The sequence below is a fragment of the Phoca vitulina genome, unplaced genomic scaffold (genome assembly GCF_004348235.1).
Source record: "Phoca vitulina isolate PV1807 unplaced genomic scaffold, GSC_HSeal_1.0 scaffold73, whole genome shotgun sequence".
Classification (NCBI taxonomy): domain Eukaryota; kingdom Metazoa; phylum Chordata; class Mammalia; order Carnivora; family Phocidae; genus Phoca; species Phoca vitulina.
Window position 1 is genome coordinate 6471261 of NW_022589776.1, and position 27979 is coordinate 6499239.

A 27979-nucleotide genomic window follows, 5' to 3' on the forward strand; every position below is an offset into this window, starting at 1 on the left:
GGAACTCCAGAACAGAGCTATATCGTGTCTGTAAAGGAGAACAGAGTGGGCCCAGTGGCCAGGACAGTTTAGCATTCAGCCCAGTTTTCTAGTTTGTATGTGGACTTTCACATCATTCTAGTTTTAATAATATAATATTCCTTTTCTGTGAAAATTCTGTAAGACTTGCCTTTGTTAGGGTTTTGGATGTTTAAGTGAAATGCTGTAGTTCTGTCAATAAATGGAATGCCCTAGGAAAATTTTATTCCGGTAAGATTTGATATAACAACTAGATGCCTAATTTGTCCCAGAAATCTATTTTTTTAATAAGATTTTTAAGATTTGTTTATTTGAGAGAGGGGGAGAGCATGAGCAGAGGAGAGGGGCAGAGAGAGAGGGAGAAGCAGGCTCCGGGCTGAGCAGGGAGCCCAATGGGGGACTCAGTGCCAGGACCCTGGGATCATGACTTGAGCCAAAGGCAGATGCTTAACCAACTGACTCACCTGGGTGCCCCATCCCAGAAATCTTACACCAGATTTTTTGTTGTTGTTGTCCTGGGGATGGTAGGAGGGACTTCAAAACCATTTGAAGATGACCGTAAGTAAAAAAAAAGAATAATAATACTATAAGGTTTTGATGTTCTCTTTCCTTCTTTCACCAGAATTTTAATTTTAACATGTGACAGGAAAAACATTGGTTATGTTGGTAGGCATGAGTTGTTCAAATGGTCATCTTCAGTTCTGATTGGGTTTTTCTTTTTGCTTGAAGCAAAAGTCGTGAGATCTCTCTAAAATTTTAGTTCGTGAATGAATTAAGGGAAGGCCATCTGTAACCAATGAACATGTTTCTGGAAGGAAATTATTGCAGAAGGTTGGTAATAAAGTTGTTAGATCCAAAGGTGAGTAAATGACACACACACCATAAGATGGAATAAGCAAATTGGACTAGCCAAACCCCTGTGGATTCTGCTCTGAAGCTATTGAATCTCAGTTCCTTGAAATTGTATTAGTCCCAACCGTCAGTATGTGGTAATGCTTATAAAGCTCTCCAAGCTTTCTGACTTTTGAATAGCAGATTTGGGGGTAGGGTGAGCAGAGAATTAATAAATAAACTTAGTTATAATTCAGATCTGAAAATCTTTGGCTTACTAAATTTTTGTAATAACAGTATTTTGCTGATACAACTAAACATGCATTTCAGGAAATTTTGATGTTCAGCAAATCATATGAAGATGATATTGAAAAAATCATTTGTATATTTCTATTTTTGTAAATTGACTATTTAAATATTGCATACATTATTTTTGTTTTAAAAATACGTATTTTAATACCGTGGGTCCTGTGGGTCACTTAATTCTTTTGGGAAATCGGCATAAAATATGTTGTAAAGAATTCAGATCTAATCATTTCATGTGAAAGGCACAAATTCAATTTGAAATAACTTTTATTCAATGCAAAATATATTTTCTGTTGGCAAAACTAGAGTTTTCTCTAATTTCCTGTCTATATTTTTATAAATAAAATGTGTTACTTGGCTTGAAATCTTAAAATTATTTTTCTGTTGGAAGTTAGAGCAATCTCAAAGTTTTTAAATAAGTTGTTCTTGAACATGTATTCAGTTTTGATTTAAAATAAAGCTAAGATTTGTTATACATTGTGGCAAATATTTACATTTTATAAAACAAACTTTGCCTGTATTTAATCAATATAGTTTTTAAAATAACTAGGGTTGTGGGTACAAATAACCTTCTGCAGTATATTAAGGAAGATGAAACTACATTTATAAATCCCCTTTTACAGTTATGGTAACATTCGTTTTAAAAACTCTATTTGTAGCAATGAGTTGTGCAAAACAATATATATGTAACATTTACATTTTTAGGAACTGAAAAATACAGAGTTCTATGTCATTTAAGTTGGAGACTCTCTCTCTCAGTCAATAGGCTTGATCATCATCTGAACTGCTCTCAAGGAGTATGACCCGCCTCGATACTCAGCCCAAAAGATTCCATCTTGGTACTTGCTTCTGTAATGGCCTCCTCGGTACCATACTCCATTCAGGTTAGAATGTGCGCAGGCGTTGTACCACCATCCTCCTTTATGAAAGTGGGCACAGTTCCCTTTGAGGAAAAAAATAGAGATATCAAAGTAAAGGATTTTTCTAAGTGTGGTACTCTGCAAACCATCAAAAACTTATGCTACCTTTGGAACGGTTTAATTTGAGTTTTTCTTACTGGTTTCAGTTACCTTTATCTTTGTGGATTTGTTTCTTCATTCATTCTGTTACTGTTCCTGAAGTGTCAACTACTTGAAATATCACTTGAATTGCCTTTATCTTGCCCTTTACTTGTTTACTACATGCTTTTTTTAATTAAGTGATTCAGTTTTCTGGGTAGCAGGGTAAATAAAACACAAATGGCATTTGTGAGAAAGAGGGAGAGATTGGAGAGATTGGAAAGGAAAGATACAGAGTTGCTAACAGTAAATTTGGGAAAATTGAATTCTTAAAATAGCACAAAATAATATAAAATAGAATAGCACTCAGGTGGTCAAATGTGTTTCTGTAAATATGGTGAATACTTCGGTTATATCTCTTCCTTTTTTCCTCTTTTGCCATTATAAGATAGGTTAACGTAGAGACCTATGTGCTCCTGGCCAAGATACAGCTGAACAGAAAAATAGATCTGTTTTCAGGAGGGATATCTCTTTATCAGGGCCACAAACCTGGGTTAAAAAGTCGAAAGTAGGGCTTCTAGGTGGCTCAGTTGGTTAAGCATCTGCCTTTGGCTCAGATCTTGATCCCAGGGTCCTGGGATGGAGTCCTGCATCCGGCCCCTTGCTCAGTGAGAAGCCTGCTTCTCCTCCCCCTCTGCCTGCTGCTTTCCCTGCTTGTGCTTTCTCTCTCTCTGACAAATAAATAAAATCTTTTTTTAAAAAAAGGTAGAAGTATATGAAAATTAATGTTGGGTTTTTTTTTTTTAGATTTTATTTATTAGAGACTGCATGCACACGAGCAGGAGGGGAGGAGGTGCAGAGGGGGAAGCAAGCAGGCTCCCTACATGGGGCTCAATCCCAGGACCCCGGGATCATGACCTGAGCCGAAGGCAGATGCTTAACTGACTGAGCCACCCGGGCACCCCAATGTTAAGAGTTATTATATCTGGATTGCCTAACTGATTTTAAAGAGGATATTAATTTCCCCTCTGAATAAAGCTTTTTTGTTCTTCCTACCATATGTTGCAGTCCTACTGTTCCTTCTCATGTGGATACTAAGAAATGCCTTTTTCAAAGCCATGTCCCCAAATGGCTGGCCTCCTTCACTCCCTTCAGGTCTTTATTCAAATGTTACCTTCTCAAAGTAACCTTTCTCAGCCACTCTGTATAAAATAGCACCCATCTAACCCCCAGCTGCTCATCACTCATTTTTCCCTCACTGGTTTTATTTTTATTAGAGTACTTGTCACCACCTGACAAATCATTTTGTCTCCTAGAGAGTAAGCTCTAGAAGGGCAGGAACTTTTTTCGTTGCTGTATACTTAGCACCTACAGCAGTGCCTAGCACGTGGTAGGTGTTTAGTTAGTAGTTGTTATGAATTTTAGGCATTAGAGAGTTTTCTTGCCAGGTGAATGAGTTTTTGCTTTGTTCCCCACCCCCAGGTTAGAATGATAGAACTTTGCTTTTCACAGAGTTCATTCACACTTTGGGATTGCCTTATAGAAGAGATACTGACCTTTCAGCAGCTTATGTAACCTATGACTGAGTCCAAAATTACCTTTATGGAAAGATTTTTAGTAGCATATCCTTTAATAGCAAGGCTCTCTGTAATGCATAGCAGTTAGTGGTTCTACAAAGAATGCACATCAGTTTTTTCTTACTCACCTGCATACATATCTTTATCTCTGTCCAGTGTGGTGAACTGTTTACCATTATGCCACATCATGGAGTCCCCTGCATTTCCCTGGTAAGTTCCCAGACGCAGTCTAAAGAATTCACTTTCAGGTTCCAGGCGAAAGCTGCTGTATTCTGCGTAGACTTTTTTGTCACTCCAGTCTTCTAATTCAATCAACAACTTATAATTATCTTGATTGCTAAGCATATAGATATTTTCCAGTCCAAGCCAATATTCTCCATCAATGTTTCCAAACCCTTTCTGTTAATAAACAAACAGCATGAGGGCATAAATAAGTGTAGAGATAGTAAACTTTTTTACAGATAAGTTTTAAATCTTTGGTAACATAACCGTTCACCATTTAAGTGGTAATGTGAACTTCCCTTTTAATGGGTCACCTGATCTTTATAAGCCCCACATAGTCACTTTGTTTTGTTTTGCTTTCTCTTAGTTTGTCTGTGTTTATTTGCACAGCTAGCTTCAAACTTTATGGATAAGAAAAAGGCAAAAGAGAATGAAAATTATTCCTAGCTACTAAAAACATTAACTAGGAACTACCTAAATCCCTGAAAAGGATTCCTGATCTCTCTCATACACAAAGAGCCAAATTTTTTTTTTCTGAAAGTATTTATGTAACTGTCCCCTCACCCCAATAGTCAGACAAAAAGGGTAGCTAACATTATTATGATCACTCAATAAAAATGATAGTATTCTGTTGTTAAAACAAATTGTCTTCTTTAGCTCTGTTATAATTAAATATGAGAAGATATAACAGTAATCTTCAGAGTTCCACCTTGGAAAAATTGCAGACTGTTTTTAAAACAATCAATGAACTCTCCTATTTCAGTAAGCATTCACCATGGCAGGTATGCAGCACAATGTAAGGCTTGGTAAACCTGATCTTAACACTGTGTTTTCAAGAAGGTTGTGTTGTAGGACTATTTTCCCCCTAGTTATTTGTTTAGAAATTTATATAACTTTTGACATGGATGTATTAATGTCTCATTTTTAACTGCCAGTAAAATGTCACCTAAAAGTGAGTAATCACGTGACTTACACAATTTTGAATGAAGAATTGACCGTCTAGAAAATACAATCTCCCCCATCTGCCATCCTTAAACTGGAGGGTGTATACCACTCATAAAATTAGCATGTAAACATCAAAATTATTAACAAAAACTAGTTGCTTACTTTTCCAACATTACTACAGCATGGCTCTGTATGACAGTCCAGGTGTACGTTACCTCCCAGAAGCACCAGCGTCTGGTGTTAGCAGTTTAAAACACGGGGGATGATTATCAGAGGGAATCAGTCCTAGAGAAAGGGTCATTTTTTGAAGTTCTATAGTTCATATTATTGCTTAAATACAGTTGCTGATGGGTACAAACATGGTCATAAAGAAAAAAGCAGCTGTCTTTTTAGAAAATGGAATCAGCAGTAGTCTTTGCTAAGAATTAAATATATGTAAAAATCATCCAGACTGAAAAGGGGCAGTTTAAAGGATATCTTCGGTTTCCCTTTTACCTTTTAATTTTGACCTTAAAACTAGAGATGAGAATTACCTTTTGACAAAGGTAGATAATGAAAAATATATGGGTAGTTATTTTTAAACTGTGTTACTTATTGCACGGAATGGCTACTCTGAAAGAGCTGTATGTTCCACCTCTGAGGTCTCAATCACTGATTTACCTTATAATTTTCCCAATTTCTGAAGAAGTTGACAGAGCCATCTGTTCTTTTCTGAATAACAGTCCAACCCCCAGGATCCAAACTGTTTTCACACCATAACTGTATTGGTCCATTGCTGTTTTCAGGTTTAATCATATAAATCCCACTGACTGAATGTCCAGCTTCTTTTGCATGCTGACAGTCTTTGAATGGTCCTATAATTAAAATATCATTGATTACCAGGAAACTTAATAGGAACAGGGCCATATTAAAATAGTTTTTAATCAAAAGTCTTACCTTTGTATCTTTCTTTACAGATATCACTTTTTATCTATTACATACACCACACCTTAAAAGTTAAAGAAACTAAATAAAAGGATTACCCTAGTCCTACTATATGGAAAATTAACTTGTTTCATTTTCCACTGTTCTTGTGAGTTTTTGTCCATATACATAGATTTTTATGTTGTCATAATTCTGACATGCATAGAAAATTGGATTCTGTCTTTTAACAGAAATTTCCATGGAACTACAGTCTTCATTCTGGCGCTTTTAGTAGCTGTAATCTAAATTTTTAACATTGATACATCACTGTTTATTCCTTTGTCATTGGATATTGAGGTTTCATCTGATTTTTACTATTATAAAAGTATGCAAAGTGTCGTCTTATTGGCTTCAGGTTTTCAAATAATTAACTTATAAAAATGCTGTGGGATTGATCTACTGGATCAAGAGGGCGTGAACACTTTTATAGCTCTTCATAGTGCCCAGTTTACAGTTTCCAAAATTTGATTTCAGTGGAACACACTAGTCCCTTGAGGTACTTAGTGAAAACGGTCTACCATGGTCAAATAAGTTTTATTATTGCTAAGTATTATATTACCCTTTTGGAAACCCACAGTGTACATGCACGTATGAAAGATTAAGAAGCCCTGAAATAAACCAGAGTTCCCCAAACTTATAGAATCTGTTAGCTTTTTCCCCCATTCAGCAGTCCATAAGAATACACTTCAGGAATGTTGGCAAAATGCCTTTCTAAAGAGTTGTATCAATTTATATGACTAACAGTAATTTTCTTATTTAGTCTACACAATGACCCTGTGATAGTTTACAGATGTTCTATAGATGAAACAGTTAACTAGTCTAAGGTCCTTTATCTTAGAAGGTAATAAACCCTAGACTTAAATCCATTTCTTTCTAATCCCAGGGTCCATGCTCTGAGCTGCTGGCTACATTTGCTCTTACATTGTTTCATAGTTTTATGGATTCCCTCCCTATTTTTTAATACACGAGTAAGTTCTTCATATCTTTTAAAATGATAAAACATTTTATGAAATCTTTTGTAGAGGATCTGACTCTTGAACTTGTGATTTCCACATTTTTTGGATCTAAAGAAAGATTGCTTGTAAGTTTTACTGAACATTCTTTAGTTGCACCATTCTTCAGTGTTTTGATCCTTTAGTTTTTTGTAAGCATGTGAAAGTATTAAGTGATTCAGAAATAAGAATTATCCCGCAGATCTTTTAGAACAACAACAAAAAAAGTGTAGAAATTCCAGTTGTCAAATTTTATATTTTGCTAGAAATATTTAAATTTTGACATGTGCAACTTTTAGAAATTATGTGAAAATAGAGTTTAGTCAAGTAAAGCTCATTCAAGAAAAATCTCACTATATTGATAATAGGATTGTTGAAATTTTGAGAAATGTGTTATCTATACTGTGCCAATATATATACAGGATCCCTTTTGGGGTAATTGGGGAAGGATTCATCTCACTAAATAAATAGTTACACAATTACATCATTAGAAGGGGGTCTTAGAGACTGAACTCTTCCCTCTAGGTTGCTCCTTGAGGATGGAGACTACTTTTGTTTTTCTTCTGACTTCACATTATCAGTGTTTTAACTGTTAGCGGGCTATCAGTCATTTTTTTTTAATTTAAATTTAATTAATTAACATCATATAATGCATTGTTTCCGGGGTACAGGTCTGTGATTCATCAGTCTTACACAACACCCCAGTGTCCATCACCCAGCCATCCCATCCCCCCCACCCGCCTCCCCTCCAGCAACCCTCAGTCTGCTTCCTAAGATTACTAGTCTCTCATGGTCTGTCTCCCTCTCTGGTTTTGTCTTGTTTCATTTTTTCCTCTTTTCCCCTTTGTTCCTTTGCCTTGTTTTTTAAATTCTGCATATCAGTGAAATCATAAGATAATTGTCTTTCTCTGATTGACTAATTTTGCTTAGCATAATACCCTCTAGTTCCATCTACATCATTGCAAATGGCAAGATTTCATTTTTTTCTATCAATCAGTTTTTAAGTAAATGAATTAATTAACTTGCCTTCATATTTTAAATACAAGGAAATTGAAAACCACACACAAAATCAAAAGATGATCTATTTCTCTAGCCCACATTTTAATGTTTTGTTGATATTTCTCTGTTTCAGACTTTTTAAAATTATAATACAATGACTAAACACTACACAATAGTAAAAAATTTGAGAAACTGTAAAGACTTAATGCTGTCTTTCTTGGGTCACATTTATTTTAGGTATTGAATTTTTTAGTTCTAGAGTTTCAATTTGATTTTTTTTTTTTTTTAAGTAGACTCCATGCCCAGCATGGAGCCCAACACAGGGCTTGAATTCACAACCCTGAAATTGAGACCTGAGCTGAAATCAAGTCGGGTGCTTAACTGACTGAGCCACCCAGGCGCCCCTCAGTTTGATTCTTTTTTAATAGTTTTTATTTCTCTTCTGCAGTTTCCAGTCTTGGGTTCGTTATGAACGTATCCTTTAAGCTAAAATAACTACTTTAAAAATTCTTGTCCCTTCTGTTTCTAGTTTTCTAAGAGTTTTTATCATGATGGGCTTTGGATTTTGTCAAAAGCTTTTTATTTATCTACTGAACTAATAGGGTTTTCTTTTTTTGTTTGTTAATAGGTAAATTCTGTTGATTATTTTTTGATGTTAAACCAACCTTGTATTCCTGGGATAACCTTGACTTGGTCATAGTGTATTATTGTTCTTAAGTATTGCTAGATTTGCTAAAATTTTGTTGAGAATTTATAGTTCTGTATTCATGAGGATATTGGTTAGTCTGTGAAAGCTTATAAATAAGCTGTGATAAATATAAAAATAACATTTTGAGCTTATCAGACTGGCCATAAATTAGATCACATTCCATTAAAATTCAACGTGAATTATTTTTTATTAATCTACCTTATCAGTTACTGAATCTAAATTACAAAGTATTCAGAACCTTTAACACAGTACTTGGCAGAGTAGTCATCATCAGTAACTTAGTTGCCTTCTTTTCTCCTTTGTTGCTGTCCCTGACACACAGCAGTAGCTCCTTTAGTAAATATATGCTTATTTAATAAATTTAATATGGCTAATCAAAGATGAATGTACAGTCATTTCTATTGTAGAAAATAGCGTATTCCTGAAAACCTTCATGTTCTGTAAAATCTTGCACCAAAAATAACAGCTGATGTTAGCTGTTAAATACTTTGTATTTGGCTGTTGACCTTTGTGGCACAAAACATTAATGTAGCTTGGAAAAACTCCAAATGAACCAGTATGACCTCTTTGTTTTACTGATACTCTTCTTTTTTACCAATCCCATTATGAGCTACTAAACATTTCAGAAACGTACAGTGTATTCAATTCAGAGAAGGATAGAAAGGTTGTAGTTCAGATAGGATGAAATTTATAGAATTTTAATTTTATGCGTGGGAGTGAAATAGAAGGAAAAGTGAAGTCTAATTTCCAGGTCCATTCTTAGATTACTTTGTGTGATGCATGGTAATGTAGTCATTTGTTTACTCATACAACTCCTCCTGGCAAACACTGTATCTTTTGGTTGTCTATACAGGTGAGGCCCACTTAGACACTCAAATAAATATTTGTTGAACTAAATGATTCCTGGTAGCCACCGTGGTTCCCAGAATTTCCTCAGTTATACATTATTTTTTCCAGATGTGTCTTTTCTGCATCTACTATAGGCTAGAAAATTTTAGGCTCAAGGGGTAAAGAAACAACCATAGAGTCAAGTGGGAAGTGGGGGAAGTGGCAAGTAAAGAGAATTGCATGACAATATGACAGGTATTTTGATGGAGTTCTGCAGGGCACATGGGAACACGGGCCAGAAATAGCTAACCCAGATTGGCAGAAAAGAGATCAAAGTCTACCTATATGTAAGCTGAATCTTGAAGATTGAAGAGGAGTTAGGCTAGTGGGGGTCAGGAGTCTGATCACGGCCACACACGAGTCACCTGAGCTGAGGGAGGGAATCAGAAGAGAGCTTGATGTTACAGAGGAGCTACAAGTCTAGTACATCTGAAATGTAAATGGCTAAGGGCGGTACTTGGAGCCCTTGAGGTTGGCTGTAGAGTTCAAGCTGATTTTCTTCAGTGTAGCCAGACTTTTTCTAAGTTGTCACTTCCAGAATAGTCAAGGGTATCTGAGGCACATTGCTCTTATTTTAAACTCTATTGTAGTTAATGCACACGTGAAGTAGTCTGGTTGGAATCCACATAAATATTTCTCTCATAAATTTGCTTATTCTATAAATGTCACCTTTGTATTGTTTATTTTATGAATGTCACCCTTGTAAATGTTTGCTCTGCACTCATTCGACTATAGTTTTGACAATTTACATTTTATATTTAAGTATATGTTCAGCAGTTGGACTTTCATTAGGTTATTTGAATTGCTGTAAAATGTTTAGAAACATCAAGGTTTTGAATGTTAACAAAGAATTTGTAAAGTAGCATTTGTTTTCTGCTATTTAAAGGCCCTTGGATATTTAAGCAAATTGGAAAGTGCTGGGCTTTCTAAATCCTGCTTTCGTTTGATAAGACTTCATTTTAGGCAAATTTAAAATGATCTTTAATTTTCAACCCACTTGTTTGTGGTGGGCTTCATATTTGCAGTTTGGATGCCTGTTAGACTTAGTTGATCAAAAGGCTTAGGAATATTTAGTTGAAATCCTTTTCCGGAACATGTGTATAAAATTAGTAGTGCTTTTAGCTACTTTTTTCTCCTCAGTAAAGATAATAAATATTAGAATGTAGTATTTGTATTTATTTTTATAAATAAACCATTAACCTGTCTTAGCCAGTGTGTATTGTTGATCTTGGCAGAAATATTTTTTCATTATTACTTGAATATGTTATTTACTTTCTGCTTCAGAGTTAGATTATAAGACATTCTTATATTAAATGTTTTACTACTTTTCTCTACTATAAAAATCATTGCCTAATAGGAATTCTTAAATGAGTAGTAGAAAAGTAACACCTTTGTTTTTGAGAGGTCAAATTTAACTTGCAGGTTTGCATATTATTAGGAATAAATTAATTGACATGTATCAGAAATTTGTTCATAATGGTGCACATAGGGTATAGACTGGAAGTACTTTTCTTTTAAAATAGGAATTTTATTAACCTTTTTCTTGCATTGAGTAATCTTGAAATAGTCTTCATCTTTGTTGACACGCAATTAGACTCTTTTCAATGCAGGAAACTGGAATTCTGTACATTGAATTTGAAGGCCCAGTGTCTCTCTTCCTCAGTTTATTTGATGATTTAAGTTTGTATAGGTATAGGACTAACAAACTCCAGTTAATAGATCTGATTCATAGAAAGAAAAATATTGACCAGTCATGCCACATTATTTCCCAACATGTATTTTTCATTAAGAACCTATATTTTGACCAGAACAGTGGGTTAACAAAATTTCTTTCATACTTTGTACCTTTACTCGGAACCATCTTTAACATACCTGTCTTTTTTCTGTAAAGCAACTGTTTAATTGCTTAAGTTAAAAGGTAAAACCCTCCCTTTTTAAAGTCATTTATTTTCTTACTTTGTCCATCCTGTGCTTTTTGTGACAGGAGAAACAGGACAAAAAAGATAATCAGTTTAGAGCTTTCAAATAATTGGTCAGCAAGTAAAATCTTTCTGAGAGGTAAACTTTTTAATTGGGTTGTGAGCTGGGTATAAGATAAATATATTTGACATTTCAGAATGGGAAGTTTGAGGCAAATACTTTCTGAAGCAATAATAGATTCTTCTAATAATATGGATTACTATGTTTATTTTATTTTATTTATTTTTTTTTTTTAAAGATTTTATTTATTTATTTGAGACAGAGAGAGAGAGCACATGAGAGGGGTGAGGGTCATAGGGAGAAGCAGGCTCCCTGCCAAGCAGGGAGCCCGATGCGGGACTCGATCCAGGGACTCCAGGATCATGACCTGAGCCGAAGGCAGTCGCTTAACCAACTGAGCCACCCAGGCGCCCTGGATTACTATGTTTATTAATCTATAAGTTTCAAATGCAGTTTGCATCCCAAGCTTTAATTTTTAATTACAAGAGTTTATCAATAGTTTCCCATAACTGTAACAAGAGTCCTATTCCAACAGCCCGTTTTTATCTAAGCAGTCTTTAGTTTTTCTTTTTTAAGTGTTAATATAAGTATTCCACCGAAACCAGTTGTGTCTTTAAAATTTACCAATAAGAAGCCTTATAAATACTTGAAAATTAGCTTATCCACTGAAAAGCATATTAAGTTTCTAATGACTGCTTTTCAGGTTTAACTTTTTAAGGTTACAATTTATGTCCCCATACATGGCATAGCAAGGCACATATAGGGAAGGGCACAGAGAAATGGAATAATTGGTGGTCAGACCATACACAAAGCTTGTTTATGTGCGTCACCTCATTTATTCACTACAACAATCTTTCTTACAAAAGAGGCAACAAAAAAGTCTTGCCAAAATCCAAATTTCCTGATACTCAGATCTATGCCCTAACACACTGTGAAGGAACTTTCTCAAGTCCATCCACCTATAAGGAATAAACTTATTTTCATAAATATACCATTTGTAAAAAAGTAATGTTTTGGTTTTTTTTTTATAAAACACTAACCCAAAATGCAGCCACTGAATAACAGTTAAGAATTTTATTGATGGCAATTTGCCAGGCGTGTAGTTACATTCCCATTTTGTTTTTAAGCTAGAAGGGAGGGTAACGTTTCTGGAGGTAATTATTTTTAATCTAACAAAAGTATTGCTTTATTTGCTTTAAGTTCATAATAAGTTCTTTTGAGGTGCATTTTTCTTATAACCATTTTAAAAGAAAATATAAAATTGTCATTAAAACACCCTTTTAGAAAAATGATGGTAAGATATATATAACAAAGTTTACCAACTTTATCATTTTTAAATGTACAGTTCAGTGGCATTAGTACCTTCTCTTTATTGTACAACCAATCTCCAGAACTCCTTTCATCTTGCAGAACTGAAACCGTCACCAGCGGCCATTCAGCTTTCTATCTCTATGAATTTGGCTTCTCTAGATACCTCATATTAGTGGAATCATACAGTATTTGACTTTTTCTCACTGGCTAAATACATTTAGAGACGTTAGACTTCTAGACCACGTCCCCACACGTACAGTAATACAGACTTCTTGGTGCCAGAGCATCTGTAAGCACAGCAGGACCATCCATCTTTGCCCCTTTTGTGCAAGTACCCAAACAGCTCAGACATATTTTCCAGTCTGATAATAATATAAACACAGATTTTCGCACATTATATATAAAGAAAAGAAAGGGCAAGTTTAATTATTACTTATAGTAATTTATATTTGATAGGAATCATAGAATATTAGAACTAGGACATGATGTTAGAATTGTCCAGTCCAACCAGCACTCATTATACACATGAGAGAACAGATCCAGACAGGCAAAGTCGCTTCTCCAAGGTTAATAACAAAGGAAACAGGTTTTCTTAATTCTGTGCACTTTCCCTTTTATGTTCGCTAGTGTTCTAATGACCATTCTTATAATGTAGCTAATTATGTCCTTGAATATCAAAGACCAATATTTATAGAATAAAATAAGTGAAAAGTTAATGTTTACTTATAACAACAAATAAATAGTGAATAACAGAAGTTATGTCTGCCCTTAATTTTTACATTAAGGATTGGTTAATGGGAATATAAACACCATTGTTTTATTAAAACAAAAGTCTGTTTAATGGGACTTTTATATGCTAAATCCCTAGCATGGGATTTAATTCTGAAATACAGGATTATTCCTGCACTACAGCTCAATGTATAATAAAATCTAGAACTGATATAGCTCATTTTGTATAAGCATTTTTTAATGTATCAGTGTATGAGTGTGTGAATAATAATTTCTTCGAGAACTGATGATACCATCCGCTTAAGATTCAGCACCCACAGAAAATACTCCATGGTGGTCATCTCCATACCTACATAATTGTACATTCCATCAGTTAAAAAAAAATTCCACACACTTCAGTTGTTTATTTATGTTATATGAATAAACTACTTTGCTGAGAAGTTGTATACATTAAAAGCTTACACAAAACACATACTTTTTAAAAGATCAATAAAAATACATATTTTTTCTTTCTATACCCAGTGGATCATTGTGTATACATCTTTCCTTTGAAAATCAAAGGGTGTGAGGATGTTAATAGTGATCATCATTTACCTAACATAATGGTATTTTAGCCTGTTGTTACTGAGAGTTAGAACAGTATAAATTGAATTAATCCAGTACAGTAGAATGTATTAAAGTACTTTCATGAAGGTCTGTGGAATGAAAACTTTAGGAAGCTCTATAAAAATGTAATAAGTTAACCAACATTTATTTAGCATCTGCAAATGAGATACAATATCCATCCACCAGGAAGAAGCTTACATTATAGTTGGTTATATTATGGTTTTCTAAACCATAATACTCTTAGATGTGTATTTGAGTGCTGTAAGTACATGTAAAGATAACTGATAATTCAACAGGGAATATAAGGAATGTTGTATATATTTTATGTCCCAGAGAAAAGAAATTCATGGAGAGGAGCAATTACTTTAAGCCTGAGGAAGTCAACAAGGGCTCCAAGGAGGAATTGCTACTTTTATTTTATTTTATTTTATTTTATTTTATTTTATCTGAGCCTTATAATTGATAGGCAGAAAGCATGATAAATATTTCAAAGACAATGAGTTGATTGATTTTATTGAAGCAGATCGTATTTGTGAAGGAAATTAATAGAAGGAAAGTTAAAGAAGTAGGTTTCATTTGAGGAGGATATTGTTCTTACCCAGGCTAAGCAAAATTCACATTTCCTATGTGTAATGGGGAACCGCTGAGCAGAAGTGTGATGTGATCAGAGTAGTAGTTTAAGAAGATAGATCTGTTGGCAATATAGAATATATTTTGATGGAGAGAGAAAATGGAGTTAGACTAGTCAACAAGCTATTATACCATTCCTAATAAGATTTAACATTTTGAGTGCCAGACACTGTTCTAAGCACTCCTCAAGTGTCAAATTCTGTAAGGTAAGTACAATTATTATCCTCTTTTTTACAGATGAGGAAACTGAGGTACAGAGCAGCCCCCCCCCCAAGGTTACAGAGCTATAATAATCCAGAAGTCTCTATCCTCCAGCTGCTGCCATAGATAACTTGGATCTAAGTTAGAGTTCTGGCTCTGAATAGAAATGAGGGACAAGGGGCACCTGGGTGGCTCAGTCGGTTAAGCATCTGCCTTCGGCTCAGGTCATGATCCCAGGGTCCTGGGATTGAGTCCTGCATCAGGCTCCCTGCTCAGTAGGGAGCCTGCTTCTCCCTCTCTCTCTGCCCCTCCCCCTGTGTGTGCTGTCTCTCCCTCTCTCTCTCTCTCTCTCTCTCAAATAAAATTTAAAAAAAAAAAAAAGGAAAGAAATGAGGGACAAGTCCGTGAAAGACAGAAAAGCAACATGGATAGAACTTAGCTGACTACGTGTGGGGGGCAGGAGGGAAGTAACAGAGATGAGCCAAGCAAATTCAGAAATAGGGAGCAGCATAAATCACAATAGAGAAATCAAAATCAGATGACCCATCAGTCTTACTAATGGAGGTTTATCCTAAGGATATAATCACAGAGAAAGAAAAAGAACAAAGTTATCTTTTAAAATTGCAAGAAAAGTGATTATCATGTTAACAAGAATGGAAAAAAAGAAAGACTTGAAGGTTATTACTGAAATGTTAACTTTTGTTTATTTCTATTTGGATATTCAGTGAAGCTTTTTTTTTTTTTTTAAGATTTTTATTTATTTAAAAGAGAGATAGCACAAGTAGGCAGAGAGGCAGGCAGAGGCAGAGGGAGAGGGAGAAGCAGGTTCCCCGCCCGAGTAGGGAGCCCAATGCGGAACTCGATCCCAGGACCCTGGGATCGTGACCTGAGCTGAAGGCAGCCACTTAACCGACTGAGCCACCCCGGTGCCCCTCAGTGAAGTTTTTTAAAAAGCTTGTTAGTATTTTCTAGATTTTCTTCAATAAATATGTATTACCTCTATAATAATTATTTCTAAAAGGAAAATGCTAGATTGGGAAAGAGATTATTTTAGGCTTTAGTTATTCATTCACTCATTCCTCAAATATCTATTGTAGTGCTTAAAATACGCTGAGCACAATGTGCCAAAGCTTGATTCTGGCTAGATGTTTGAGATAGAGAAATGAAAACACAGTTCACTTTCTTCCAGAAGCGTACAGTCTAGCAGGAGAAAGACATGCAAACAACCCTGGTGTAATGTGATATAGAAAATGTGTTCAAGGCATAGGTAGCAGTTTGGGGAAAGAGCCATCGAGATCTGTTTGTTTGAATCTAGGAATGTGTAACATTTAAGATAATATTTTACTTAAGCCTTGAAATCTGCCAGGTTGACAGATAAGCTGGAAGAAGGCATTTCAGGGGAGGAAGCAGCGCCGTGTGAAGTGATGGTAGAATATCCAGATGCGAACATTCAGCATTGGTTAGAATCAGGAGGGAGAGCTCCAGGCAGGAGGCATTTGAGCAGTGGTGATACTTGGAGCCTTGAAGGTGTGTGAGACCTGTAAAATAGAGAATCTTGAGGAAAACTTTTTAAGCTGTAGAAGAGGAAGAAGATGCAAATGAAGGACCTGGAGAAGTGGGAAGAGTCGGAATATTATGATGTGGAGGCCCAAGAAGAGAGATGTGAATGGTCAGTGGTGTCCATTGCTGCAGAGAGATATTTTATGCTATATGCATTTCCAGTCTTTGTTCTGTTTCTTGTTTAAAATTATTCCATAGTCTCTGTGCAGTTTTATGTGCTGCCTTTTCAATAAGTGAATGAACTGTGATTTATTTTTTAATTTTGGGCATTTGGGCTTTTCTTTCCACTCTGAGGAAACAAATCAACCTGTAAAGAATTCAGGAGAATGCCTTATGAGAAAATGGATGCAGGGGTAAAATAAAATTAAAATATTTAGAGAGTTAGCAGTGAGCTTACCAAACAAACAATGGTGGATTATTCATCTTTGTATTCTGGGCACTTAGATCAGTGATCAATAAGGAAGGAAAGAAGGGAGGAAGGAAGGAAGGAATTAAGAAATAGAGCAACGGATATTAAGATCAATTCTAGGGTTTTTTGATACCGTAGTGAAAACTGGGTATATGATACAAATTGTAGTTTGTTTAGCTTTGGAAAATAGAAGGGATACCTTTTCCTCTTTAAGACTGAGGGCAAGAAGCCATGGGTGTTGTGCAGATGTTTTCAAGATAAGAAAGAACAAGGAACCTCGGACCTGAGGAGACATCTCAGTACAACAGTAGATGGTGCATTTCTGAGAGTGGAGGTAAGGAGGAAGTATAATTATAGGCTTAAGGAGAGTGAAAGCAAAATTTTAAATGTTCCTTTGAAAGGAAGAGAATGAGAAGAGCAGCAAGAGGTAAACAAAAGGATTGTTGAGCAGCAAGAGGACCTAGCTGGAGGCGGATAGGATGGTTGTAGAGGTTAGAAGTGGATTGTGGACTCATTCCTGTCTTAATGCTGGTAACTTAGATTGTAAGAATTTGGTTGGAAGGCAGTACTTTCCTCACAGAATACACTGTTTTTAGGAACTCTTAGACTCAGAGCTGAGAGGTGTATTTAAGTTCAATTCTTGATTAATAGAAAACAAAAATGTCCATGTATAATCACATCACCAGGATGAAGAATAAGGGCTTATTATGTGCATTGTTTCATAAACCATAAAACGTATTAACCTCATACTTCCATTTTTAACAGTAAGAGGTAACTTACCTTCATTGATGAAAGTTACTGGTGGTATCTTGAAGGGACTTTTGGTGGGAGAAGTTCCCAGATCAGGTGGTGGCATTAAGTCTCTGGGATAACCTGGGTCTCTCTGTATCTCGTTCCCTCCCAGCAGTCCGGGAGTGTACTGATGACTGTTAGGAATGTGCTGCGGCACTACCTGGACGAGAGGGGGAGCCACATGGGGGTCTTGTCGGGAAAATATCTTCAAGCACTGTTCTTCCAGTGAAGTGATCATCACAGACTGGTTATTGACGAGATCAGTCAAGGAAGCATATTTTACCTCTAGTTCCCTGTACCTTGTTGCCATCTTCAACATTTCTGTAGTGACATTGAGGATTTTGTTTTCCAGCTGGGAAAGTTCAAGTGAATTATCCCTCTTACGGATAATCTCATGTAGTAGTTGCATATAGAGTTGAGTAACACGCGAGTTCATGTTACGGCTTTCTTTTCTCAGCAGCTTTACCTCATTGACAATGTTTCCATCTACATCCACCACCAACTGCAGGACGTCTATCTCCCGCTTCTGCCTGGAGAGCACGTCCTTCAGGTTTTCAAGGTCCATCCTGGTGATCATGTCTTTAATGGTACTTGCATCTTGCCCTTTGGTATTGACACAAATCGGCCCTGTAATTTTTTGTTCAGGTACCAGGAATGTGTATGCACATTTCTTTACTTCCTCTTTACCGTCTGTGGCACGAGGGTATCTCCTCTGGGTTATTTTTTTTATTTTGAACTGGCCGCCTCTGCAGTGTCCAGTGCCCATTAGTAGGAAGAATAGCACACTTAGGATCCAGATAAAAGCCTTCATTTTGAAATGAGGTTGTATGAAGTCTTTTGGAAAACAAACCAATGAAAACATAAATAAATAAGCAAATAAATTTTAAAAAGTAGAATAATAAACATGAGCAAAACCCAGGATGTGTCATCTTGCAGTCAAGATGATATTGTTATTAGCTAGTTGTATTATATTGGTGTTAGGAATAATTGTTTATATTTGAGGTGCTCCATTAAAAAATAAACAAAAACTAATAAAACCAATGTGCTCCAACAGAATTCTCAGCCATGCAGATTACATTGCCTGCACTTTCTAATTTATCGAAAATTGTTAAATATACTATTTCCTTTTAGAATTTTAAAATGTATTACTGGAAAACTACATTCAAGTGCATGTCTTTTCTTAAGTAAAAAAATAAACTGATGAAGGGAAAAAGTAAAAAGAATTAATTTTAACCTACTTTTAAAGTTAATAATATATTTAAAAAAGGGAGGGGGAGAATTGGTTATCTATTGGTGTTACTAAATTGGGCCAGAATTAACATTACTGATTTGTTAAATTCAACACCATGATGCCTTTGCATTTGTTTAAAATTCAGGTTTCAGAGAATAGCTCTCCAACTACCACCTCATTGTAATGCTTTTTGTTCCTCAGCTCAGTGCCCACTGTGTGCAAAGGCAAAGGGTTAGTGTTCTTGGGTGCTTTGAGACCCTAATAAGACACTTTTCTTACCCTTGAAAAGTTTACTCACTGTCTTAAGACTCTGAAAATGATACACAGTGTTTGTAAAGCATTGATTAAAACATTCTTCCCTAACTAGTATTAAATATTCTATTTATATTTTTAAGATTTTATTTATTTATTTGAGAGAAAGAGTGAGAAAGAGAGAGAGCACAAACAGGGGGAGGCAGGCAGAGGGAGAAGCAGGCTCCCCGCTGAGCAAGGAGCCCGATGTGGGACTCGATCCCAGGACCCTGGGCTCATGACCTGAGCCGAAGGCAGACGCTTAACCAACTGAGCCACCCAGGCGCCCCTCTTCCCTAACTAGTATTAAAGTTAATAGGAGGTGACTTTATTAGCTATTATTTTATATTTATATTATCTGTTTTTAATTAAATTGGCCCTCTATAATAAATATCTTTTTTATCTATCAAATTAAAGACACATTCTTAGATCTCAAACCAGAAAGTTTTGGCATCATATTTTTTGTTTTTGTAGTGTGTCCTTTTGGGATTAGTGACAAGTTTAAGAATGAGAGAATGTTTACAGTCATTTTTGTGGGTAATTGTGTTTTCTAAACCATAATCATGTAAATGCTCTAAGCTTATGTATGATTTAGCAGGTTCACTCATTTTTTTTTAGCAGTTTCATTCTTCTAACAGAGATTCTACCGAACTGTATTGTAGTACAATTTCAATAGTTTTCTGTAACCATTACCAAGGAAAGAAACTCTGTAATTAAATATGATTGTTAGAGTTGGAAGGTGCCTTAGAGAACCTCTTTGCACCCAGGTGCCTGTTGAAAGCCAGGGCCACGCAAGTCGGCAGGATTAGAACCAGGTCAGGAATTCAGGTTCCCTGGCTCCTCAGTCAGCGTGGACAGCAGTGGTACGTCTTGCTGGCATGTGTGCTTGGAGTGTTTTTTTGCTGTGACAGAGAGACCCCTGTCCCTCACTGTACAATTTCTGTAGAGACACCAGTACTCGCTCTAAGAACCAAAGCTGCTTCCTTTCTCACAAGTTACCTCCCTCAGGAGTAGTAGCAGTAGAAAACGGGTAAGACGTGCCGCTCGCTCAGCGGCACAAGCAGGCTGCTGGAGCACGTGGCCCACCTTCCCCCTCTGATAAACTGCATGCCTGTTCTGCTGTTTTTGAAGGATGGCAGTGGATACACTAAGAACTCTTCTGTCCCACTCTCCACCCAAGTTCTTGTTTTTTTGGTTTGAGAAGATGGGTTCCAAGTTGTTTATGCCTACAACTAATAATAGCTGTGTAGTAATAACAGTAGTTCATACTTAATGGGTGCTTGGCCTTGTTTTAAGTCCCTTTGCATGTATTAAGTCAATTGCTTGTAACTACAGCCCTTTGAGGTAGATTACTACAGTCCTCATTTTCAGTGAAGGCCTGGCATCCAGAAATTAAGTACCTTACCCAGAGAGTCACACAGCTTCTGAGAGGTGGAGCCAGAATTTGAACCTAGGCAAAAGACTCCAGAGTTGATGTTTTTCTTTTTCATTAACCACTACAGCATATGGCAACATATTCTGTCCTATTTTCTATCACTAATAGCATAACAATCCCTTACATGAATGTAGTGCTTAATGCATGTTAACTATTTGCATTCACAACAACACTGTGAAATAAAACACTCTTTTTACAAAGAAATAAAGCCCCAGAGAAGCCAAAATTAGCACTGAGATTGGATTCAATTCTTCTACTCCTAACTTTTCCAGACCTGTGATTTTTTTTATCCTGGTCATGCTGTAACTATGGAGGAGCCCTAACTTTGTGCTGCTTGTTTTTCAGTCTTCCTGGTTTGTAGGTCTTTACACGGACCCATTACTTATTTTTGAAAAGGTATTTGTGAATCGTTTTTGTTAGGCTCTGCTTCCATCATTTTTCAGTCCCAAACTTTTCTGCTGTCATTCCTTTCCCCCTGTATGTATTATATCAGTTGATAGCTACATATCTAACTTGTGATTAGGAACCCTCCCAAAAAATAAAGGTTCTTATGATCCATGAAATATGGACTCTTTAACAAGTCATAAAGATGACTGCTACTTTTTAAAACCATGTCTCCTTTGGTGTTTTCAAATAAATGGTGTTTTCAAAGTGGAGTGATAATGAAAATAAAGCAAAGAGTTGATGGGGTATGGAAAATTATTTTTCTCTTACTAACATAATCAAGATAGGAGGAATGAGCACAATAGTATTCCATATTTATATCAGAGGCCTTCTGTTCCTTACTGATAAACAAAAGCACACTTGGATGAGTACTTTTAGTTTTTTGTTTTTATATTTTGTCTCTGATGTCAAGAGAAAATTTAGACCTTAAGGTCATCTATTTTGTAAGAAAAGCACTTATTGTACTAGAGTTACCAATAAAAGATTTCTTGTTATATTTGCAGATTCATGGGATTTAGGTATGGTTTATTTTTAAAACTGGGACGGTAAAATGTACAGTATTTCCCCTACCTAGTGAGCTTACTAGTCCTCAGATTCACTCATTTCACTTTAATAATAGAATGGAAATTCTTAGATCATAAAATTATTTAAATCTATGAGATAAGTTACCAAAACAAGGGAAATTCAGCAGCTGTCATGAAACTTCAAAACAAGTAGGATTTCATGAACAATATTCTGATTGGAATAGCTTGTATTCCTACCAGACACAGATTTGTATAGGACAACTAAGAACATATAATCCAAGACTGTTATTGTGACTTTACATCAGTGTTTGTCATGAAAGAACAGAGATGTGAAATTAAAATAGCAATAGCTTCACTTTGGTGTGTTCTGCCTTGGCTGTTTGTGGGCTCCTATACGATTAAATCGTAAGATAAATCATTGTGTACCATAAGAGAATCTGACCTAAATATTCAAAGGAGGCAACTAAACGTTTGTTCTTAATATAATTCCTTTGACCTTATAAAAGTAATGACTTCGTTGTCACCTAAAGAAGAATAAGGAGCCACATTTCTGAAGTAGTAGACTAGCTACGTCATGAGTAAGAACTGGTTTTAAAAATACATTTACTGTTACATTCTCTGAAAACATTCTCTTATTTAATATTTTCCCACCACGTTCTGTTTTAAAAGTGTAAGATCTATAAATCTGTGTTACCTCATAAAACCTTCCTGTATATGTTAAAACTTTCCTAGGTCCCAAGAGAATGTTATAAATTAGTTACAGTATACTTAAGTTTAAATCTGTGCCTTTGCTTGGTTGTTTTTAGAAAAAAAAAGGAAAAAAGAAAAAAAGTTGTCCGTGCTTTGGGTTAATTTTATTGGTACTATTTCTCTTCATAGTTGCTAACACTGCCAGCTAGTAGAGAGAAGAAATAAAAATCAGGAGTTACTTCCTTTCCGATGGTAAATGCATAGAGACATTTAACTGGCTATGTCGTGCACTGAAAACAGCGTGAGGCAATGACCCTAAATTTATGAAGCATTGAAGATGCCTTAGATACTTCTAGATTGTAATTATGCTCTGGGAAAAGACTTGAGAACAGTCTCACCCCCTCTGAAGAAAGGGATAGGAGTTATCTGTGTGTTTGGGGTTTCAGATTCAGGGCTTGCCTAAGGCTTCAGTAAGAACCGAGGTTTAACAAGGTCCTGCTCTTTTCACAGCAAGCAGCAGCGGAAAAGAGAGAAATGGTAGAATTGCTTGGACATTTTATCAGTTTCTTTAAAATATGTTTAACAGAGATCCTCCCAGGATTTAGAGTTTGAATCTTTAAGGAAAAGACATGAATGTAAAGTTGAAGAAATCTGAGCTCTACAATTATTTGCTTGTTGAAGATTCTTACCATTCAGTGTCTTTAGTGTTAAAAAGAACAGAGGATCCCCAAATCATAAAACACTTAAGTGTCTTTGGTGTTTAACTAGTAATTTTATTTTTAAAAGTTTTCATAATAGAGCAGTGAAAGAAACCTCTTGTATGATTACCAAAATTATGTCTGTCTAAAAATATATATTTTTGGTCTTTTAATCATGTATTTAAGTAATTGTATCTCCTGGGTTCTTATTTTCTACTTTACTGCTGACTGCTTACATAATATTTCTGTCACATTTTATTTTTTTCCTTAGCCCTAATCTGTAAAGTTTTAGGGTTTTTTTTTTAATGTATCAATAACTTTGCTTTCTTAAGTAATTCTAGGTATAGCAGTTTTAATTTCTGTTACCCAAGTTAAATAACTTACATGTAAACCTGGAAAGTTATTTAAAATCTTGAGTTTTTGCAAGAAATACCACAGATATAGCTTAAATCTTTACAAAAATTTCTGCCTAACATTTGGTTATACTATAATTGAGGAATTGTTGCAAAGCCATTCAGTTAATTTTATATCTTTTTTAGCTGTGTTTTGTAGCTGTACTTTAAGATCTCGAACAGTATACGTGACCTGCCAACACACACACTGGAATTGTGTGGAGAGAAACTCATGTTTACAGCTCTTTTGTTTGTATCCCTTTGTTTTTAATCACTGCGTTATAAACCTTACACATTTAATCTGTTACTTGTTAAAATTTCTAGGGTCACTAAAGCACTTATTTTCTGAAACCTAACATGTATGTACCAATGTATAAGCATATATACCAAATATTACTAAATTGAACCTCAAATCATGCATTAATCATCACAAAATACATAATGATCAGTTTTTCACATAGAGGTGCAAAAAAAAAAACTTTTTCAACTAAAATAAATTGTAGTATATTTTAAAATTCTTTGTTTAATAAAAGATTTTGAAATTCCTACAAATGTAAAATTTTGAACATACACAGAATTTTAAAGAAAAATAAAAGAAATATTAAAATACCTTTATGCATCTGTTGATAAAGCAGACCCAGAAACTTGCTGCTCTTATTCTTGCTTTTAAAAATCAATGTAGAAGTTTGTTCATCTGTGACTTTAATGGCAATTGCATTTTTGTTTTGGACCGTCAAATCCAAGCAGTAATAAGGACCTTCTTTTTCTTCTTACAACACTAATCAATTGAACTTGACAAGCCACCTATGTAATTTTAAGTAGTATAGTGGAAGTTCTGGTCTGTGGGCTGTCTTTAATCCGGCAGAGAAAGCATTGTGGCTTTGCTCTGACTGCCACATGGAGAAGTGCAGTAACCAGCTGCAGCTGACCCAGATTGTATATACAGCACCCTTGAATAGTGATTCCCTCTTTCTCGGTAAACTCAAGTTCAGCCCACATATTACGTCACCAAAAAATTGCTGGAGACTAGGGGGGAAAATCTCCTCCTTAGGATTTCCTCTCCGTAGCTTTAAATAGGGGTGGGGGTAGTGGGATCAGCAGGAGGCTGAATAGCTCTGAACAAGGAGAGACTGTGTGCAGGTTGAAGGAAGGGCACCATCTGGAAACAAACTATCATAGTTCAGCGGGCAATTATAAAACAAAGATTTTAGTCTGCTGGCCAGAGATCTTTTAACTTGAATACTGAAAAAAATAGTACTCAATTTCTCAGAAATAGTAACAGGCTGATAAGTTTTTTTTTGTTACAAAGAACAAGAGTTAGACTTTGTCAGGAGGCAGCCACCTAAATAATGTAATACTCTTTATAGTGTAGAAGAATTTTTATTTTTTTATTTTTATTTATTTTTTTAAAAAAGATTTTATTTATTTGACAGAGCACAAGCAGAGGGAGAGAGAGGCAGAAGCAGGCTCCCTGCTGAGCGAGGAGCCCGATGCGGGACTCGATCCCAGGGCCCTGGGACCATGACCCAGGCCGAAGGCAGCCGCTTAACCAACTGAGCCCCCCAGGCGTCCCAGTGTAGAAGAATTTTTAAACATTTTACTAAGTTGCCATTTCAGAAGGTTTTAAACAGATGAAACTTGATGTTGTGATATATCTTACTCTGTAATGTCTAAGATAAAACTGTTCATATATATAATTACTAAAAATAAATGGAAATCTATATATAAAATTCAGAAATGTAATACTTTAAAAAATTCTGATGTTATATAATGTCACTTCCTCCTATTCTAAAAACACGACCCCTCTTGTCTGAATAAGGTTATTCTTAGTAGTTGATGTTTTGAGATTTAAAAGCAAACATAACCCTGGCCTGAAAAAAGAGAGTTCTGACTCCCCACTGGCTATGTGGATTTAGAAAAGTCTAGAGAGAGAATTAGTAACTGTTCAGTACTAACTGTGCTATTATATTTCATTAAACCCAGAAATGTTGATTAAGTAACTCAATAGCTAATGAAACAAAAATTGGGGCATCTTAACTGATTTGATACTTCACTACTAAGTAGTAGAGCTAGGGTTTGAATCTAATTCCAAAGCATTGTGCCACTGTCTCTCCTTGGGTTCTGTAATTACTGATTGCTGCTTCTAGGTAAAATGTGGGGAGCTTCTAATTCACGTTGTGCTTTCCCCTCCTTGTTGCCTTAGCTTGAGCTGTTTTTTCTTTCTGATAGATTCTACCATTGTCCCTTTGTCGATCGACATTCTTTATTTAAAGTCAGCCCAGTTTCAGCCTCTTTCACAGAATCATTTTTTTAAATTCTGTGATATATGTAAGTATACCAGGGGTTGCAAACTCAAGGGCTACAACGACAAATGCTCACAAGAATGAGGGAGGTAATGTAAGTAAGTGAAATAAACCTGAAGTAAGATAACAAAGGAAAATGAGAGTTAGGACAAACTGGCATCCTTAAGGTTAATACAGTGGGATCTGCACCCTTCTCAGCTGTACTTCATTGTTGCCAGATCTCCCCATTTTTTAGGAAGAGAAGGTCACTTAGATATTTCCTATGATATTTCCTGGTTTTAAAAACATTGGGACAGGGGCGCCTGGGTGGCTCAGTTGGTTAAGCGGCTGCCTTCGGCTCAGGTCATGATCCCAGGGTTCTGGGATCGAGCCCCACATAGGGCTCCCTGCTCAGCAGGAAGCCTGCTTCTCCCTTTGCCTGCTTTTACCCCTGCTTATGCTTCTTCTCTGTCTCTCTCGTTCTCTCTCTGTGTCAAATGAATAAATAAAATCTTAAAAAAAAAAAACATTGGGACAGATGGAATGCCAGCTTTTGGCCTCTGGTATATGTTATGTAATACATTACTTGATCATTTAGTATTACTTGATCCTCTTGTATTCACTCTTGTATTCACTTGTATTCACTAATAGCTTAATCTGGGGGGAAAATACAAGATAGTAGGTTTCTCCTAAGCTTTTTTACTTGAGTGGTTTTGAACTTTCTAATTTTAACAATTAGTAATATCACTAACCAAGGTAAGAAGTTGGGATGTAAGGTGTTTTGAGACTAATAATGATCAGTTTGGCATGTTAAATTGAAAATTAAAGTTAAGATTTCAGTTCTAAAGAGAGACTTGGAAAGTCATCGGCAATTAGGTGATGGTTGAGGCTACAGAAATAAGATAATCCAGAAAAAGTACATGCAGAGTGAGATTAATGGTAGAATCATGGAGAACACCAACTTCTAGGGAACATGAGGAAAAAGGAGAATGGAGGGGGTGTGGGAAGGTAGGAAGGTTCAAGCCAATAGAGCTAGTAAAGCCCCAAGGAACAAAGGGAATGATAAAAAATACTGCTGAGACACTAATAAGCAGCAGGAGGAGACGAGATGTTCAAAGATTTAATAATGGGACGCCTGGGTGGCTCAGTCATTAAGACATTGGGACGGGGTGCCTGGGTGGCTCAGTCGGTTAAGCACCTGCCTTTGGCTCAGGTCATGATCCCAGGGTACTGGGATAGAGCCCCGCATCAGGCTCCCTGCTTAGTGGAGAGTTTGCTTTTCCCTCTCTCTCTGCCACTCTCCCTGCTCATTCTCTCTCTCTGTTGAATAAATAAATAAAATCTTTAAAAAATAAATAAGATTTAATAATGAACAGGTCCCTCATACCTTTGCTAGAATAAGTTTCAGCAGCAAGATGCAGATTTCAGACTATATATTTTTTTAAAAGATTTTATTCATCTATTTGAGAGAGAGAGTGCACAAGCAGGGGGAGGGGCAGAGGCAGAGGGATAATTTATCGCCTGATGTGGGACTCGATCTCAGGACCCTGGGATCATGAACTGAGCTGAAGGCAGGCGCTCAACCGACTGAGCCACTCAGGCGCCCCAAATTTCAGACTATATAGTGAGTTGAAAAGTGGATAAAATTTAACTGCCAAGTGAATGGGTTTCTGCAATATATTAAGAACTTAGAAATCAATAAGAAAGAGACAACTCAGAGGAAAAAATGGATAAAAGACATTTCATAGAAATATAAATGCATAACCTCATTACCAGTCAAGGAAATGAAACTTAAAACACAATATTATTTTATACCTCAAGATTGGCAAAAGTCAAGAAGACTGATAATATCAAGTGTAGCACAAGTGTGGATCAGGAGAAACTTATATGCTATCAGTGGCAGTGTGAGTTGATAAAGCTTTAAAAAACAATGTAAAGTTGAACATTAATATACCATATAAATGCCATATATATATATATATATCTCCTAGGGAAATTCTTTTATATGTATCCCAGGAGATAATTTGTAAGAATGTCAATAGCAACATGGAGGGAGGGAAGAAGTAACTTAAAAGTCTGTCAAATGAGTAAGTAAATTGTGATACAGTTACATGTTAAGTTATTCTCAATATAAGGAATTACAGCTGATTTAACAATACAAATAACTCCTGGAAACAAAATGGTGAGACACAGCAATCACAGAAGGCCATATTTTTAAAAATTTAACAAACACCTATAAATTACTTATTGTGTACCTATGTTTACTGATGTTATCATTGAATTTAATCACACATGTATAAAATGTGATTTTTTTAAAGCTCAAAAA

At 35.8% G+C, this 27979-nt stretch overlaps 2 protein-coding genes across 4 annotated transcripts in view; one reads left to right on the forward strand and one right to left on the reverse strand.

Moving 5' to 3' along the window:
* Nucleotides 1-27979, forward strand: part of RALGPS2 (Ral GEF with PH domain and SH3 binding motif 2) — a 152832-nt gene that overhangs the window by 91009 nt on the left and 33844 nt on the right. The gene's annotated exons all lie outside the window — the stretch shown is intronic.
* Nucleotides 1102-24705, reverse strand: ANGPTL1 (angiopoietin like 1). 2 transcript variants are annotated; one of them, XM_032393484.1, is made up of 5 exons: nt 23982-24705; nt 17655-18500; nt 5558-5751; nt 3859-4129; nt 1762-2098 (listed from the first exon to the last, which is right to left on the reverse strand). In XM_032393484.1, exons 1-5 carry the CDS (start codon nt 23989-23991, stop codon nt 1911-1913), a joined length of 1509 nt encoding a protein of 502 aa, XP_032249375.1. In that variant the 5' UTR covers nt 23992-24705; the 3' UTR covers nt 1762-1910. The 2 variants fall into 2 exon arrangements, with proteins under 2 accessions (XP_032249374.1, XP_032249375.1); XM_032393483.1 differs by lacking the exon at nt 23982-24705 and having other exon boundaries at nt 1102-2098; nt 17655-19321.